The sequence below is a fragment of the Bolinopsis microptera genome, chromosome 5 (genome assembly GCF_026151205.1).
Source record: "Bolinopsis microptera isolate Bmic1 chromosome 5, MBARI_Bmic_1.0, whole genome shotgun sequence".
Taxonomy (NCBI): Eukaryota; Metazoa; Ctenophora; class Tentaculata; order Lobata; family Bolinopsidae; genus Bolinopsis; species Bolinopsis microptera.
In genome coordinates, this window is record NC_087076.1 from 16983150 (window position 1) to 16998717 (window position 15568).

The window sequence follows — 15568 nt, forward strand, 5'->3', positions numbered from 1 at the left end:
GTGTGAAAAAATATATAATAAATATTTCCCCACCAACATTAATTAATTATCAAATACAATATTTAAAAACAATTTCATCAAAAACATTATCCTATTTTAAAAACTTCCCAGTGGAATAAAGATTTATAAAACGCTTCTTTGCCACATAAGGATGGAACCAAAGATAATTGTTATGTTTCTCTTTATTACTGACATAACTGGCTCCCTCAATTCTTACTAAAACTTCATTAGAAACATTCCAAAAAAAGCAATCATTTGTAATACTTTTAGAAATCATATCTATCTTATATCCTTCTAATTTAATTTTAAAACCTAAAACTGTCACAGAGTTCTTGACGTCCGGAGGGAGTTTGTTCCAATATGGAATAACTCGCTCCGGGAGAAAAGACTTCTGGATATTCTTGACCTTTGTCACACTTTTATTACATCTATTGGATGAAACCAGATTAAGACCTGATCTGCTTGGTCTGAACAAGTCTGAACCATAATCTGTCATAGCATTAATAACCTTAAAAGCTTCAATAAGGTCCCCACGTATTCGCCGCTCTGCCAGCGTTGTCAAATTGAGGATTTCCAGTCTACGGCTGTAAGGAAGAGTACCCACCTCATCAATCAGACGGGTAAACCGCCTCTGGACGCTCTCCAGCTCCAAAACAGTCCCCCAACTTCCATGAGCCGCAGGTGGATTCCACAATTGGACACAATACTCAAGATGAGGTCTTATTAAAGCTTTATATATAGCAATCATAACAACCTTTTCTCTAATAACTAAATTCCTTACAATCCAACAAATCATACGATTTGCCTTAGCGATACATGCTTTGATCTGTTCGTTCCAAAGCAGGGAGCTATGGGTAATAACCCCCAAATCTTTTTCCTGATCAGATACTTCAAGTTCTATACCATTTACCTTATAATTTAAATTAGGATTGTTGTTAAAATTAATGTGCACTACTTTGCACTTGGCAGGATTAAATTGTAAAAGCCAAATACTTTCCCAAACTGAACTAATTCTTCGATATCTTCAGCAACACTACCGTGGTTAGCTGCATTACCAATTAATTTAAGATCATCAGCAAATAACTTTATCTTATTTTTTACAAGGTCAGGCAAATCATTAATATACAGAATGAATAGGAGAGGGCCTAGAACTGACCCCTGAGGAACACCAGATAAAACATGTTTAACCTCGGACCATTGTCCTTCTACAGAAACCCTCATAGTCCTGTCTGTCAGAAAATCTTTAATAACATCTAAAACCTTTCCTTTGACACCAAAGCCTTCCAATTTAGACAAAGGTCTAAAGTGGGGGACTGTGTCGAACGCCTTACTAAAATCAAAGTATAGAAGATCAACCGGGGCACCTTCATCTAAAATGTCAAGAATGTCATCAAATGTCTCTAAAAGATTAGATAAACACGATTTACCCTTAACAAATCCATGCTGATGCTTCGAAATTCGATGTTCTAGAAAATTTAAAACATGTGCTCTCACCAACTTTTCATACACTTTGCACAAAATACAAGTTAATGAAACTGGTCTATAATTTAAGGGGTCTGATTTAATACCCTTTTTAAACAATGCTACAACAGATGCAGATTTCCACACTGCAGGTAAAGATCCTGTATCTGAACACTTTTGAAATAATTTAGTTATTGCTTCAACAAAATTGTTGTCATAAGCTAGCGATTTCAACAACTTCGGATGAACACCATCCGGACCAGAACTCTTAAAAATGTTAAGCTTTAAAAGTTGCTTTTTTATATCAGAACTGTTGACTTCCATATCATCAATATCATCAATACTCTCATTGTCAGGTCTTAAATTCTCAGTTTTAGGGAGAGGGCCAGGTGGTTCACGCACAAAAACAGAGCTAAAGGCACTTGCGAGTACCTCAGCTGACTCAGTCGAACTATCTGTGCGTGTACCATCTCCTCTATCTAAAGAAACCACACTAGACTTAACTTGACGTTTATTTCGTAAATAAGAGTAAAAAGACTTACAATTCTGCTTCAGATTAGATGTAATTTTCTTTTCATAATTAACTTTAGCTTTAATTTCTGCTAATTCATAAGTATGTTGTTTGCTACTTGCATAACTAAAATTAACATCAGATGGATTAATATCAAACTCAGCCCATGCTTTATCTTTATTCTTTCTCATTCGTTTAAGTGCAGATGTACTCCATGGCAACTTGACAGGTCTGTTGTCGAGATAAACCGAAGCAGTCGGAACAGCTGCAGCAACAGTCTCCAGTTTACCATGTAATTCAGCCCACATATCTTGAACATCATTGGTAGAACTATAATCCCAGTCGATATTTTTCAAACTAAAATTTAATAACTCTTCAGAGGAAATCTTACCCCATATAGGTTTGATAATCTTCTCTTTTAAACATTTGCTAGTATCCGGCGAAACAACTAGTTCGACAAGTATCCCAACATGATCACTCTTACCAAGCGGAGAAACGATCTTACAACCGTTGACAAGAGCATCATTTGTATACAGGACCTGATCAAGCAGACTCTCCTGGAGAGTATCCTTCACAAGCCGTCTTCTAGTTGTCTCGTTGGTGAAATACCAAGTTAAACCACTGTCATTGAAAACATCCATGAATTTCTGTTGAGTAACTAAAAACTGGTTCTTGCTAGCAATATTACTATTTATGCTACCAGTTTCCCATAAAACATTTGGTAAATTAAAATCTCCTAAAAGGAGTGTTTCAAAATCATTCCTTTCACTACAGATGCTCTTGATACAAGATATTAACGCATTATTCTGTTCTAAATTCAATGAAGTGGATCTGTAAATACAACAAATACTAATCAGTCCACCTGATGTGTTGATATTAACAGCTAAAGAATCCGGTGCCTTTAAAAAAGAGTTCACTAGTGAAGCATGTGGGTCGTTTGAATGTGGGACAATTTTGAAAAATTTGACTGAGGTACTAGCAAAACTGCACGTTTTGCTCTAGAAACACACTTTTTTAGAGATTTTACCATCTGAGTATCCTCTAAAATTACCTGATTTGTTCAATTTTAGGGAGAGGCGCCAAAAGGGGAGGGGGCGCCGACAGGGGGGCGCATTTTCGGCGGGGGGGGGGGGGTTTGCCAACAGGCAATGTTATGCCACTGCCCTTACTCACCCATACAGTTAGCTGAACCCTTTTGAAATAAGGTTCTCATATATTTCATTGTATTGTTGTAAGCTGCTTATTTCCCTAGGAACCAGGACACATTTATGGGATGAGCTAAAAAGCACACAGATCATGGCACTGTAAAGGTTAAACTTTAGAATCAGAATAATAAACAATAAATATCTTGAATCAAACAGAACACTTGAATTAACGAAGTCCTATATTCTGATGCACGAGTGTCAACCGATGCCCCTCGATTGGAGAAAGCATGTTGAAATGAACACCTTCCAGGGGTTTTCAGACATGCTATAAATGTGCTTTGCTGATAAAGATGCCTGAAAAGTAATTGGCCTGTTTTAATGCTGCCGAACACAAGCTAAGTCAACTTACAGGGAATATATCAAACTTGATAATAGTATGTCAACATCGCATAATATAGTGTATATAGTGTCGGTCAACAACAATTATTACTGTATGGTGTCAGAAAGGGAAAATTTAAACAACAGCGCTCAATTTGTACAGTGTGGTCTAAGTGCGATGTAATAGTGTTAATCTAAATATGCGCGGCACACTTCTGCCGTTTTCTGACAAAAGTGCTTAAGTAACATTTTGGAAATTTCGGGTTTTTTGGTCTAACTTTTGTTTTTGGGTCAAGAACTATCCCTGAGGACCATTGGATACATTCGCCGACCCCCCAAAACCCCCTTTTTGGAACCCCCTAAAATGCAAAAAATGGTCATTTTTCTGAGAAAAGTGCTTAAGTAACATTTTGGAAAACGGGTGCCGTTTATTTCAAAAATGGTGCCATTTCGGGAACTGAAAACGGTGGCATTGTTTTCTACGTCCAAAACTGGCCTAGTGACGGCAATTTGGTGATCGTGGGTCTTTTGGCCTGGGAAAAAACAATTTATGTCACTTAAGCACTTTTGTGAAAACGGGCTCGTTTTCTCACAAAAGTGCTTAAGTGCCATTACCTTACAAGACTTTTTCATAACGTACGAAATGCGACGGTTTTCCCGAAATTTCGCCATATTATCGGACCGCCAAAATTTCGGTCGTCGTAATAGAATCCGTCGCATTATTTTTAGCTCATTCCAATAATTGTGGCTTCATCGATTCATTTTGTTCTTGAAAAGTTAGTGATATGATGGTGGGACAAATAATCACAATATTCCATGATGAATTTAATGTCAAGTAATACGCTTATCCGAGAATCTTACTCCTGGGAGTACACTGGAGAACAGCGTGAAACTGAAAGAGTCGAGCCGGACCCCTTAAGTATAGAGGAAGATGAAGATATCGATTTACAAGTTTCATTTTGTTTCAACATGATTTTACCGATTTTTAGAAAATTTTGAATTTCCTTTGTGTCAGAAAACAAAATGATGAAAAATACCCTTATTTTCTGTGACGTCCGAAATGTGACGGTTTTTGTTCAATTTCGCCATATTTTCGGACCGCCAAAATTTCGGTCGTCGCAAATTGGTCCGCCACAAAAAAGTCTTGTAAGGTATACGTTTAATTAAATGTTGATTCTGCCAACTGAAACTATATAATCAGTACTAACAAATCTACATTTTCACGGCGGATCGATTGGTGATGGTCATAAACTTCAGAAACGCTAGCTTCGCCGTCAAAATTGCCGATTTGTCAAAGCAGAACGTTTCAAAATATACTTCATAATTTGCTCTAAAATGTTTTATTCTCTTATAAGTTGAGACTGGCGGGATTATCGACAGGCAAGGGAACATTACCAAAGAGATAGAAGCGATTTGCTTCACTGCTCCTTCTCTGTTGATATGGAGAAAGTTCTTTTACTACCACACATGCCGGAGTACAAGGAGGCGATTTTTTAAAGACGCCTTGTCACATTTAACGAGACCTTCGCGAGGCTGGGGTCAGACGGAGCTCCTTTAGCGATTCTTTGGAATGAGTCAATCGCAGGAAGGAAAGATGAGAATGTGTCCTCGACTTGGATAAGGGCAATAAAACATTTTGCCAGTTGGCAAGATTGGTGGTAGCAGATTTGGGCAGACAATTGTTCTGCTCAAAACAAGTGTTGGACTTTATTTACTGCCCTATGTTCAATTATCAACAGCCCAGATGTTGACCTGGACAAGATAACGGTCAAGTATCTAGAGCCAGTGCACACCTTTATGAGTGCAGACTCATTCCACCATAAAGTGGAGTTGTCCATTAAACAATCAGGTCAACTTCATGATTATAAGGACTTTGTTCAGGCAGTTGAACAGGTGGGTACTGCGATAAGCAAGAACTGCACAGACTTTGAAACGTGGCCAAGGTCCTAGTACGGAACAAGCAACTAAAAAACTAAAGATGTTAAAGTTGTAAGTTTCCAGCGTGGGTCTGTAGAAATGGAATGGAAAACAAATCATGACGAGGTTTCCCTTCATTTCACTCCATTTCTCAGACAAAAAGACGAGAGACTCATTTCCATAGGTTGAAAAATAGCTTTCGCCCAGGAAGAGCCCCGGGGGATAGCTACTCCCAAAAAACAAGACATTATATACGTAAACTGTGCAGGCTTATGGCCCCGAGTAGTAGGGTATTCTGGATGAACTTGCCTGATAGTACAGATATAACAGATCTTAATCGAGTGTTTGACTAAAAATCATCTATTTCTTGTATTATTTACCATTTATTTATGTACAACAATTATGTTACATTTTTATACGCTTGTTTTTCTTTGCCTCGCGTTACGATATCAATAATTCGCAAATCATTGGTCTTTATGAAGAAAGCCTCATCTGAGTTCTTAATTTAATTTCTAAAGAAAGAAAATTATTTATTATTATCCCGTACTTTCACCAATCAACTCTTCGTTGAAATGCTGGTAGAATTCCGACTATTTTTTAATCCGCTGGGGAGAAGGGAGTGTTTTCGTGTTCTTAAACCACCACCAATCAATTTGTCGTAAAATTTTAGGTCAGAATGATCGCAGATAAAGTTCCCACTAATGTGGCTGTACTTAAGCACTTTTCTCAGAAAACAAAATTTTTAAATTTTCTATTTCAGCGTGTCCCCTATTTACAACTAATGTTTCATCACAACAGTTTTAGGCTAATTTTTCGTTTTACTTTCGATGACCAATGGTTTGAACGGGTCATTTTCATCAGAACATGGAGCTTTTGCTGATGTGGCTGTACTTAAGCACTTTTCTCAGAAAACGAATTTTCAAATTTTCTATTTCAGCGTGTCCCCTATTTACAACCAATGTTTCATCACAACAGTTTTAGGCTAATTTTTCGTTTTACTTTCGATGACCAATGGTTTGAACGGGTCATTTTCATCAGAACATGTAGTATTTGCCGATGTGACTGTAATTAAGCACTTTTCTAAGAAATTCAAACTATAATTTGTGATTTTGAGGCACTTTCAAGAAAACAACAATTTTTCAAGAAAGTTAGGATGATGAAACCTTGTCAGAAGTCTCAAAAGTCGACAAAGTACCTTAGAAACATAGTGGGTGCAGTTTAAATTGGACAGTAGCTAGCCCAGAGCAATTACGGAATTGAAATCTTTAACCTCAATTTGCACAAAATGAACCTTGTGTTACTTAAGCACTTTTGTCAGAAAACGGCAGACTTGCACTTAGGGTTAACTTATAGGTTTATAACCTACCAAGACGCGCGCGCCGAGTTGAACTCGTCGACTAATATTTGAAACAAATATTTTACGAGTATCACCCGTTAAAATAACCGTTGACGAGTCCAACTAAATTTTGACGGATGTTACTCGTCTTAATTTCTTCGAAGTAGCGCGCGCCGCTTTCTTCTCGAAATCATGATACTGGCCCGACGGCAAGTTCTACGAAGTAGCGCGCGCCGGGCCAGATCATTAACAATGGTCAAACTAAACTCGGTGCGCGTCTAGTCTTGTTGGTAAGTTATAAACCTATAAGACCTTACTTAGCTTGCTAGTCTATTGCTCGCTCCTAGACAACACAGGGATCGTCATTTCATTTAATAATAATCAATAATGGCGAAAGCCACGATACGGCCGCGCACTCGTTGCTCTTGCGCGGTGCGGTGGGCTTACAACTTGTAGCGCGATGCACTACCAACTGCTGGGTCGCGCCCGCATCCAATAATGCGCGCATCCAATAATGCTTCTCACAACCACATGCAGATCGGCGAGATGCGAAGGATTGACATCGTGAATCAAGCTTACAACCTGAGAGGCAAGGGGAGATTATATATATAATATATATTCAAAAAAAGTTATGTATAACGGTGCGGAGTAAATAAATTTGATCAATGCATGACCTGTTCTTCCTGAAGTTGAACGCACACTGATTTGCTCTAACCAGAGCCCTCTCGCTTGCAGTAGCAACAAGCGCGTCACGCAGTACGCGTAGGCACATGGCTATGTGAACACACTGATTTGTGATTGTCGTAGCAAACCTACAAACCTTCTAAACCGTCATTCATGCATCATGCATTGTGATATAATATAATGATGTAATATAATATAATGATATGATTTGATACAGTTTAGATGCCGTATAGTAGATCTAATATATATAAAAGTAATCAAGCATGTTAAATCACTTTACAGTCTAGTTGATCTTCGAGATTTTTCTAAAATTTGGGTTAGGCCTATAATAGGGTTACTGGGCCGCGCTCAGCTTGTCATTCCGCCTAATCTCTATTATGAACATGATAGCCTGAGGTCCCCAGGTAAGCCTAGGGTTAGGGTTGGAATTAGATAAGAGTGTTAGGGTTTCGAATAGTCGTTCAGGGCCGGCCTTACCTGGGGACCTCAGGCTATTATGTTCATAAACGTTATAAACATAGAATAGAGATTCAGCGGAATGAAAAGCTGATATGAGCGCGGCCCAGTAAGTTAACGGGTGATACTCCTAAAATATTTGGACCGTCGACGAGTTCAACTTGGCGTGCGTCCTGGTAGGACGGTAGGTTATAAACCTACAAACCGGACAGTGTTTTAAATTGATTGACAATGTCAATCCATCGATATTGTTTCTTTGCGAAGCAGAGCCACGATCGACGATGCGAAGCAAAAATTGACGATGCATGAAGAATCGACGAAGCAAGAATCGACTATGCGAAGCAAAAATACTAAGTCGCGCGGCGCGTCGAAGCGGCGAAGTCATCATATGTTTAAAAATACATATTACACAATTTGGAGGACTTCGCCGCTTCGACGCGCCGCGCAAACTAGCATTCTTGCTTCGCATCGAAGACAAGATCGTTGCTTTGCTTCGCAGAGCAACAATCTGGAAGGGTTGACATCGTCAATCAAATACACAATACAACACAATTATAACTTGCTAAACTTGGCATGGAAGATGCTGTCGCTTTAATTAACCTGGCACACCAATCCCAATGCGGCGCGCGGCTCTCTTTTCGAGATTCTCAGCTCGTAGTCATACGTGAGAGTAGCGAGCATTAGACTACAGACTAGCAAGCTAGGTAACGCTTTTTTACCTTCGGCGGAATGACAGGCTGAGCGCCGCCCAGTAATGTACGTTACACATCTAATCATGACCTTGCACTTGAAGGTCATGTTATCCAGATCCGAGGTATTTGTCGATAGATGCAAGATGGGTCCTGGTATGCATAGCAAGGGAATACTTGCTGAGCTTATATATATATATATTTTTTTTTTTTTTTTATTTATTTTTATATATATACCCAGGAAACCCTACCGGCTGGGGTATATCTCCAAAAGTAAAATAGATAGAACCTTCCGGTTTTCAACAAAATGTCCGTCTCGTAAATTTAAAGGAGGCTCCCCAGGAGCACAATTGGGGACAACTTAGATTTTGATTTAAAGCGAAAAGTTTGATTTTCGGCTAAATTAAAGATCGCAGCTTTTAAACTTTGCAAAGTCATGTCGTTGTCATGACTACTAAACTAAATGCAGCGTGTGAAAGGTAAACTCGATGTGACGCGCGACGCCATACGTGCTGTTGAAAATCTATCACATCTAGCAAGCCCAGCAGGCGGTAAGGTTTTCTGGGTAGGCGAGAGAGCTGAGAATTCATATTTCAGCTGCAAAAGAAAGCAGAAGGAAGGGGGGAGAAGGGGAAGGGGGGGGGGGGGGGGAGTTGCAGGGAGGTAGGGGGATGTTTTGCGATATAAGACTTATAATTTCGGCGGAAAATGTATGAAGTTTTAAAAGTCGATTTTGAGGGCGAAGATCGCGTTTTTACCTACCCATCCAGAAGTCCCCTTTCTTGTTGGCGAAATTCTCTACTTTCTTTTGATATTTTAAAATTGAAATTTGACTTGATTGGTGGAGAGTTATGGTTTGTCAAAGTGAACGTTTTAAAATGAGAGCGCAAATTCTTTTAAACGCGCGTAGGTTCGGCCTATATTATTAATATTAGAACAAGGTCGTTGTAAAACAGATTACACATGAAAATACGTCACTCACAACTCAATTCATTCAGCCTCATGTTTAATTTCGCTCCTACTAAATCGCTCGCCCAAATTTTAAGAAATTTCTTGTGAAAATGCCCTTTGGGTATAAAATTGATCTCGATCGGTGTATTTTTGGACACTGATTCCGAATAACCCCTCATGACGTAGGGTAAAAATGCTTCCCTGGAGAGTTATGGGCAAAAAACCGTTTTGAATTCGATTGTTTAGTGTTTAGGGCTTGGGTTAGGGTTAGGGTTGTGGTAAGGGTAATGAATAGCTTTTGGGTTATACTTATGGTTAGGGTTAGGGTTAGGATTAGGGTTTATGTAAAACCGTTTTGTACGGCTGCAAAACCATAAAAACCAAAGTCACGTGAAATTTTTGGGCGAGCGAATTAGTAAAAGCCGTTTACTTTATAGTTTAAATATTTCATAGAGCGAAAGTTTATTACAAAATTAAATTTAAAATTTTTGAAAAAGCATGTAATTGTATAGTAAAAAGCATGTAATTGTATAGTAATAATAAGTAAAACGTACTAGTAGCTCACGTGTCACGCATTTACCTGGGGATTTACGCATTTACCTGGGGACCTCAGGCTATCAATATCATTTTCATAAACATAGAATAGAGATCAGTAAGTCACGCATGCATTAAAATTTTCAAGTAAACCTTGGACACGTCGACACGATGATCGATTCAAAATGCATCAAATGCTACATTTCAAAGGATTAAAAACATGCTTATAAAAAATAAAATGAAATAACATAATTGATAATACATATCAGTATTACTCTTTTCACTTAAGTTATAAATATATAGTCAGTTTCGCTGCTAGAGATACTGATAATATAATAAAATACATTTTCGTCGCCCTAATTAAATCAAACTTGAAACTGTTTAAACAATTATCAAGATTTACTTTTTTCATGGTTTAGTTTCCAATAATGGCGGCCCCTGTCTGAGCTCCCTTACGTTGGAGAAGAGTACTAATCTGCTGATTATTGTACTTGAAAGCGTCGTCGAGGGGTGTGTTCTCCCAACGATCCACTGGGTTGACGTCAACATGGCATTTATCTATCAGAAATTTCACCACGTCAAGCTGACCTGTAAAAATTGATTACTTGGCATCAAGTACTCTTAGTCTTATCAACTTTTGAATCAGCCCTAACTCCTTACCTAGCTTGCTAGTCTATTGCTCGCTTCTCTGTTCAGGAATTAACGGGTGATACTCGTAAAATATTTGTTTCAACTCGGCGAGTGTCCTGGTAGGTTATAAACCTGCAATTCAGGAAGCTTAAAAAGCTTAAAAAGAGCACCGCTCACAGGGATTGGCATGCCAGGTAACTTACCACTTAACGGGTGATACTCGTAAAATATCTGTTCCATATATTGGTAGGTTTACAACCTACCAGGACCGTTGACGAGTCCAACTCGGCGCGCGTCCTGGTAGGTTGTAAACCTACAACTTACCACCACAAACAGCAAGATGAAGGGCAGTACGGCCGTCATAGTCGGGATAAGCGAAGTTTACACCTTCTTTGAGATACCGATATAGTGTCGTCATCGTTCCTTGGTATGCAGCAAAGAGCAGAATCAGACTCTGTTGGTCCTAACAGAAATTTAATCGTTTAATTTTGGAAACAAGATTATTATAATAGGTAGCGGTAATAACTTAATGCAGGGCCGTGGATTTAAATTTCGCTTTCGGCACATCTCTTCTTCACTTTTCACGAAATCAAGGACTATTCAAGCCCCATCCTCAACAAAAATGGTACACAGGAGAAATTCTCAAACCTTGGTTTCGTGGAAGTCCTTTCTCCTGGGGTCGATTTTGGTTCTGGATCTATCAGAAGGATCGAACTGGTGGAATACGAACCTATCCGTGAACAACTTGCAGAACTGAACCCCTCTAACAGAGTTTCTGCTCCTATCAAGTCTGGGCGAGTAGATACACATTCCCAGGACGTTGGGGATCACCACCATCAGCGCTCCTGACACGTTCGATTTGGCTGGCAGTCCGACCTGTGAGGAAAAGATTGTTGAAAACAGGCAAAATTTAGGGGGAGTGTTAAAAATATAAAGCAATCTGAGATAAAACTGAAATAAATTTACTACTACACGCACGTCACGCAGGACAATTGTCAAGAAATACAGTCTAATGGGTTAGCTTTTCAAACTTTCTGACCTCAAACATGAACTCTCCACTGTAATCGTTAACCCCACAACAGTTCATCATACTGAGACAGTTCCTCACAGCTTCAGGATACACCACTTTCTCTCCAGTCAGTGGACAGAGTCCACCAGATGCCAATGTAGCAGCCATCACAGAAGCGGCGTCACATGACATATCAATTGCACTGTAGTGGATGAAAAGTTCCATTGTTTGTTCTAGCGAGTCCGCCTGGAAGTGGAATGATAATTGTCAGTTTTTAATGGAATTTTATGTCTATCTTGGTTACATATTTGGAATAGCATACATAGTCACAAATTTGCTACCCAGTTACTTGAGAGATACAAATTGATAAAATCCAAGGTCAGAGTATAATTGTGGTAGAAAATAGGAACGTTAATCATCTTGTGGAAACGACATTGTAAATTTTAATCCGATTACTGAATAAGCTCCGTCTCTCCTTGCGGGCGGTACCGCGATATGCTACCCTATTTTGATGACATTCATATCTCGTAATTATTCAAATATATTTCGGCCTTCAAGTGCCAAGAAATGAGCTGCAAACCTGTCTGATGACAACATGTCTTCTAGTGCTTCCAACATTTAACCGTAACAAGCGTCCAATATGAAGTACTCTTAACCAGCAGTTATAAAATTTAATTTAATTTCATAAACTAACGTTAGCCTCTTTGTTGAAACATCCATTCTCCCGTAAGTAATGACCGATGGCGTACAGTCGATTGGAATGGTCTTTCAAAGAGAGGGCTAGAGAGTTGTTAAACCCGACATACTCCTTCCCACAAAACCTGCGAATAATCTGACGACTGACGTGCAAGGAGTAGGGATAGAGCCTGATTTGTTTTAAAAATGGGCGCCCGGTAAAAAGATAGCATTAGTGAAGGAAGATCTAATTTTCTTAGTATGTCATTGTTGTAGGTAGGTACGTGAAATTTCAGTTTGGGGTGGTAGGATGTGGATTGTGGAATGATGATACTCGCTGGTAGCAGCTCCTCACTCAGCTGTACATCAACAATTAATGCTGTTGCTGTAAATTGCTAAATAACAAACTAAGGTATACTCACTGCACACATTTCTTGAGGAAGTATTCAAATCTCTCTGAGAAGCAAAGGCTTGGTTTCATGAGGGAAGCCATGGTTAGTCCTCCAGTTAGAAGCAGAGGATTGTGAGGTTTCTTGTTTTTTAGGTTCAGGGCCTCTCCTTCCGAACCACTGGGTTCTTTTCCGATGTACCTATATAGTGAGAATACAGTTGATACGGCGTTAAAAAGAAGGACGAATTTTAGCAGTATTATTTGTAGGCAAAGGAAACAAAAGTTTATATTTTCATTGGTCATCTCACGCCAAGTATTGTTACTAACTGGTGGACGTAGTCTACAGATTTCTCGGTGCAAGTCAGAGCGTACAACAAAACACGGTTAAGGTCCTGGATCGGAAATGTTGTTTTGGAATCACCCAATGACAATCGTTGTCCGTCAACCGTACAAATGGATATGGCGTACTTTTCTGGATCAACTTTCGCCATTTGTGGCGTTAGATCGGCAACCTGGATGTTTGCTTAGATCATTTTATGAACAAGTTATATATTTGTTTGATGGGCATGTAGAATTCAATATACTCGCTAACAATAAATAAAAACTGCAGTCAGTTTTTACTTTACTCACCTTTCCATGTTTTAAGGATTTGCACTCATCGAAAATTTCCTTGATAACTGAAGTGAACTCACACCATTTAGGGATGACCAAATTTCCACAAATAGCTTGTGTTATAAACACCATGTTCGATGACAGACACCTAAAATATTTGTTCGTTTGGAAATTTTCTCCAAATTCGACTTAAATAACCTACTAAGATAAACTTATGGGCGGGTACGAGCGAATTCTCAGATGAGTTTCATGAGTAAAATCACATTAACTATGATTAAGTAGCCACTTCAATTCCAACTTACTTCTTGAAATCTTCCATGCACAAGACTTCTGGGATACTTTCAGGGTCGTGTCCTAATGCTTTAATCTTATCTATAGTATCTTTGAAGCGAGGATCACTTAGAGGGCGCAGCCCGTTCCTGTTTAGTCCCTGAAATGTAAACAATTTAAAAGTTCGCTGATAAAGTACGAAATACAAATAGTTCTTTTCAATATAAAGAACGAAATTTTGATTTACAAATATTTCGTTAAATGGCAAATATGACTATTCCAAAAGTCAAAAGAACATGTTTAGCAGAAATATTTTTTGCCAAGACTATCCTCTGCAAGTAAAAGATTACATTCAATTATATTATTTACTTTACAGATGTACATACTTTCAAAGTTAACTAATCAGGTATACGGTGTAATTTAGTCTTAAAGAATAAAGATATATGTTTTGTTATTGCATTTAAAGGATAATGACTTAAGAATAATAATTCGAAACTGAAAGACACTCATAACTAAAAATATATTGGCATTGAGATCCGAGGTATGAGTTAACGTAAGTCTTACGATGTACCGATGGAGTTGTTAATTACAGTTTTACAGACTAAAACTAAAACTTACGTGAAGAAATTTAGCAGTGGAGACATCAACCCCATCCTCTTCTAAAAACTCGACTAAGAGACTTTCGTCGATAGAACTGCTGGCAACATTACTCACTTCCGAGCTGAAGAGAACAAACGTTTGGTATGCTGTTCATTTAAACTCCTGTAAATAAATCTGGACAAGTGCCAAAAAAATCATCGAAAACTAATAAAGAAGGTGTTACCAGAAAGGTACGATTCGTGAAGTTATGCAGGCGCCGATCTAGGGTCAGGTCGGTATGATTATGAAGATGAAATATTACGTACACAGCCTTGCTAGTAATAGGTACCCCCAGAAATCCTGCTCCATCTGTTTCTGTCTTCTGGACCATTCCACGACCTGACTTGGGTTTATTAATTTTACTCTGGACCATGATACAAGAGCTGGTCAACATTCAACACAAAGCCAAAAAAACAAAATGACAAATAGTAAGGAGTAAGCATATTTATCAAGTTTATAGTAATCTTATATTAAGAAGATGCTATGATTAAACCAACTTAATTTAATTATCAGAACGGAACGATATCACAATGCTGGCAAGCATTACCGTCGCCCTTATATTCACAATACTATTTACCCCCTATACTATTATATCCCCTTTATTGATTTCCAGGCATTAAGACTCATCGAAAGTAGATCAGCAGGTACATTTAAGTTCAAAACATTCTAATTCAATGTTAAAGATGACAGGAATAAGAAATAGTTATATGGAGGTTTTTAAGAAATTTGCGCAAAATACGCGCCAGCATGTTATACGAAATTAGGTAAAAAACCCAAAATCGCCATATTCAGGTGCCTTAAAAACCATGTTAAAATTGAGTTAGAGATCTGAAACTTTGCAGGGCGTCTAGACCTTGTCCAAATCGACTGTAAAAAAATTTCATGTTTCAGGAGTATCGTGAAGTGGGTTTTCTGGAACCCCTGTTTTACAACAGATTGTCGTGAAGATGTATATATATATAATATAGACGCTTTTTGCAGTCAATTGTAGCCTACATTTAAGTGTCCGTAGACTCGAAAGTATAAACGATACAGTCATCTCGAACCACAGGTTTTAAAGATAATCGTTTAAGCTTTAGTTTACATTGTATTGAAAAATAATTTAACGTCATCATCATCACTTGATGACGTCATCAAATTAAGTGTTTTAAAAACTTGATTTTTGACAAAGTAACAACTTTTCAAATCGATTTTACGCTATTAAGGAGTAATTTTGTTCAAAATCTGAGGACATTTTCATCTTAGATAATTGTTCAAGCATTCCGAAAATCTACCGGAAT

The 15568-nt window shown here is 38.3% G+C and overlaps 1 protein-coding gene across 1 annotated transcript; it reads right to left on the reverse strand.

The window, feature by feature from the left end:
• Nucleotides 1–9793: 9793 nt before the first annotated feature.
• LOC134814918 (glutaminase kidney isoform, mitochondrial-like) lies at nt 9794–14779 on the reverse strand. The gene is made up of 11 exons (XM_063823257.1): nt 14555–14779; nt 14268–14370; nt 13682–13809; nt 13398–13527; nt 13095–13279; nt 12799–12966; nt 12396–12522; nt 11732–11947; nt 11341–11568; nt 11017–11155; nt 9794–10650 (listed from the first exon to the last, which is right to left on the reverse strand). The coding sequence occupies exons 1-11, from the start codon at nt 14680–14682 to the stop codon at nt 10478–10480; spliced, it is 1725 nt and encodes a 574-aa protein (XP_063679327.1). The 5' UTR covers nt 14683–14779; the 3' UTR covers nt 9794–10477.
• Between the last annotated feature and the right edge of the window lie 789 nt (nt 14780–15568).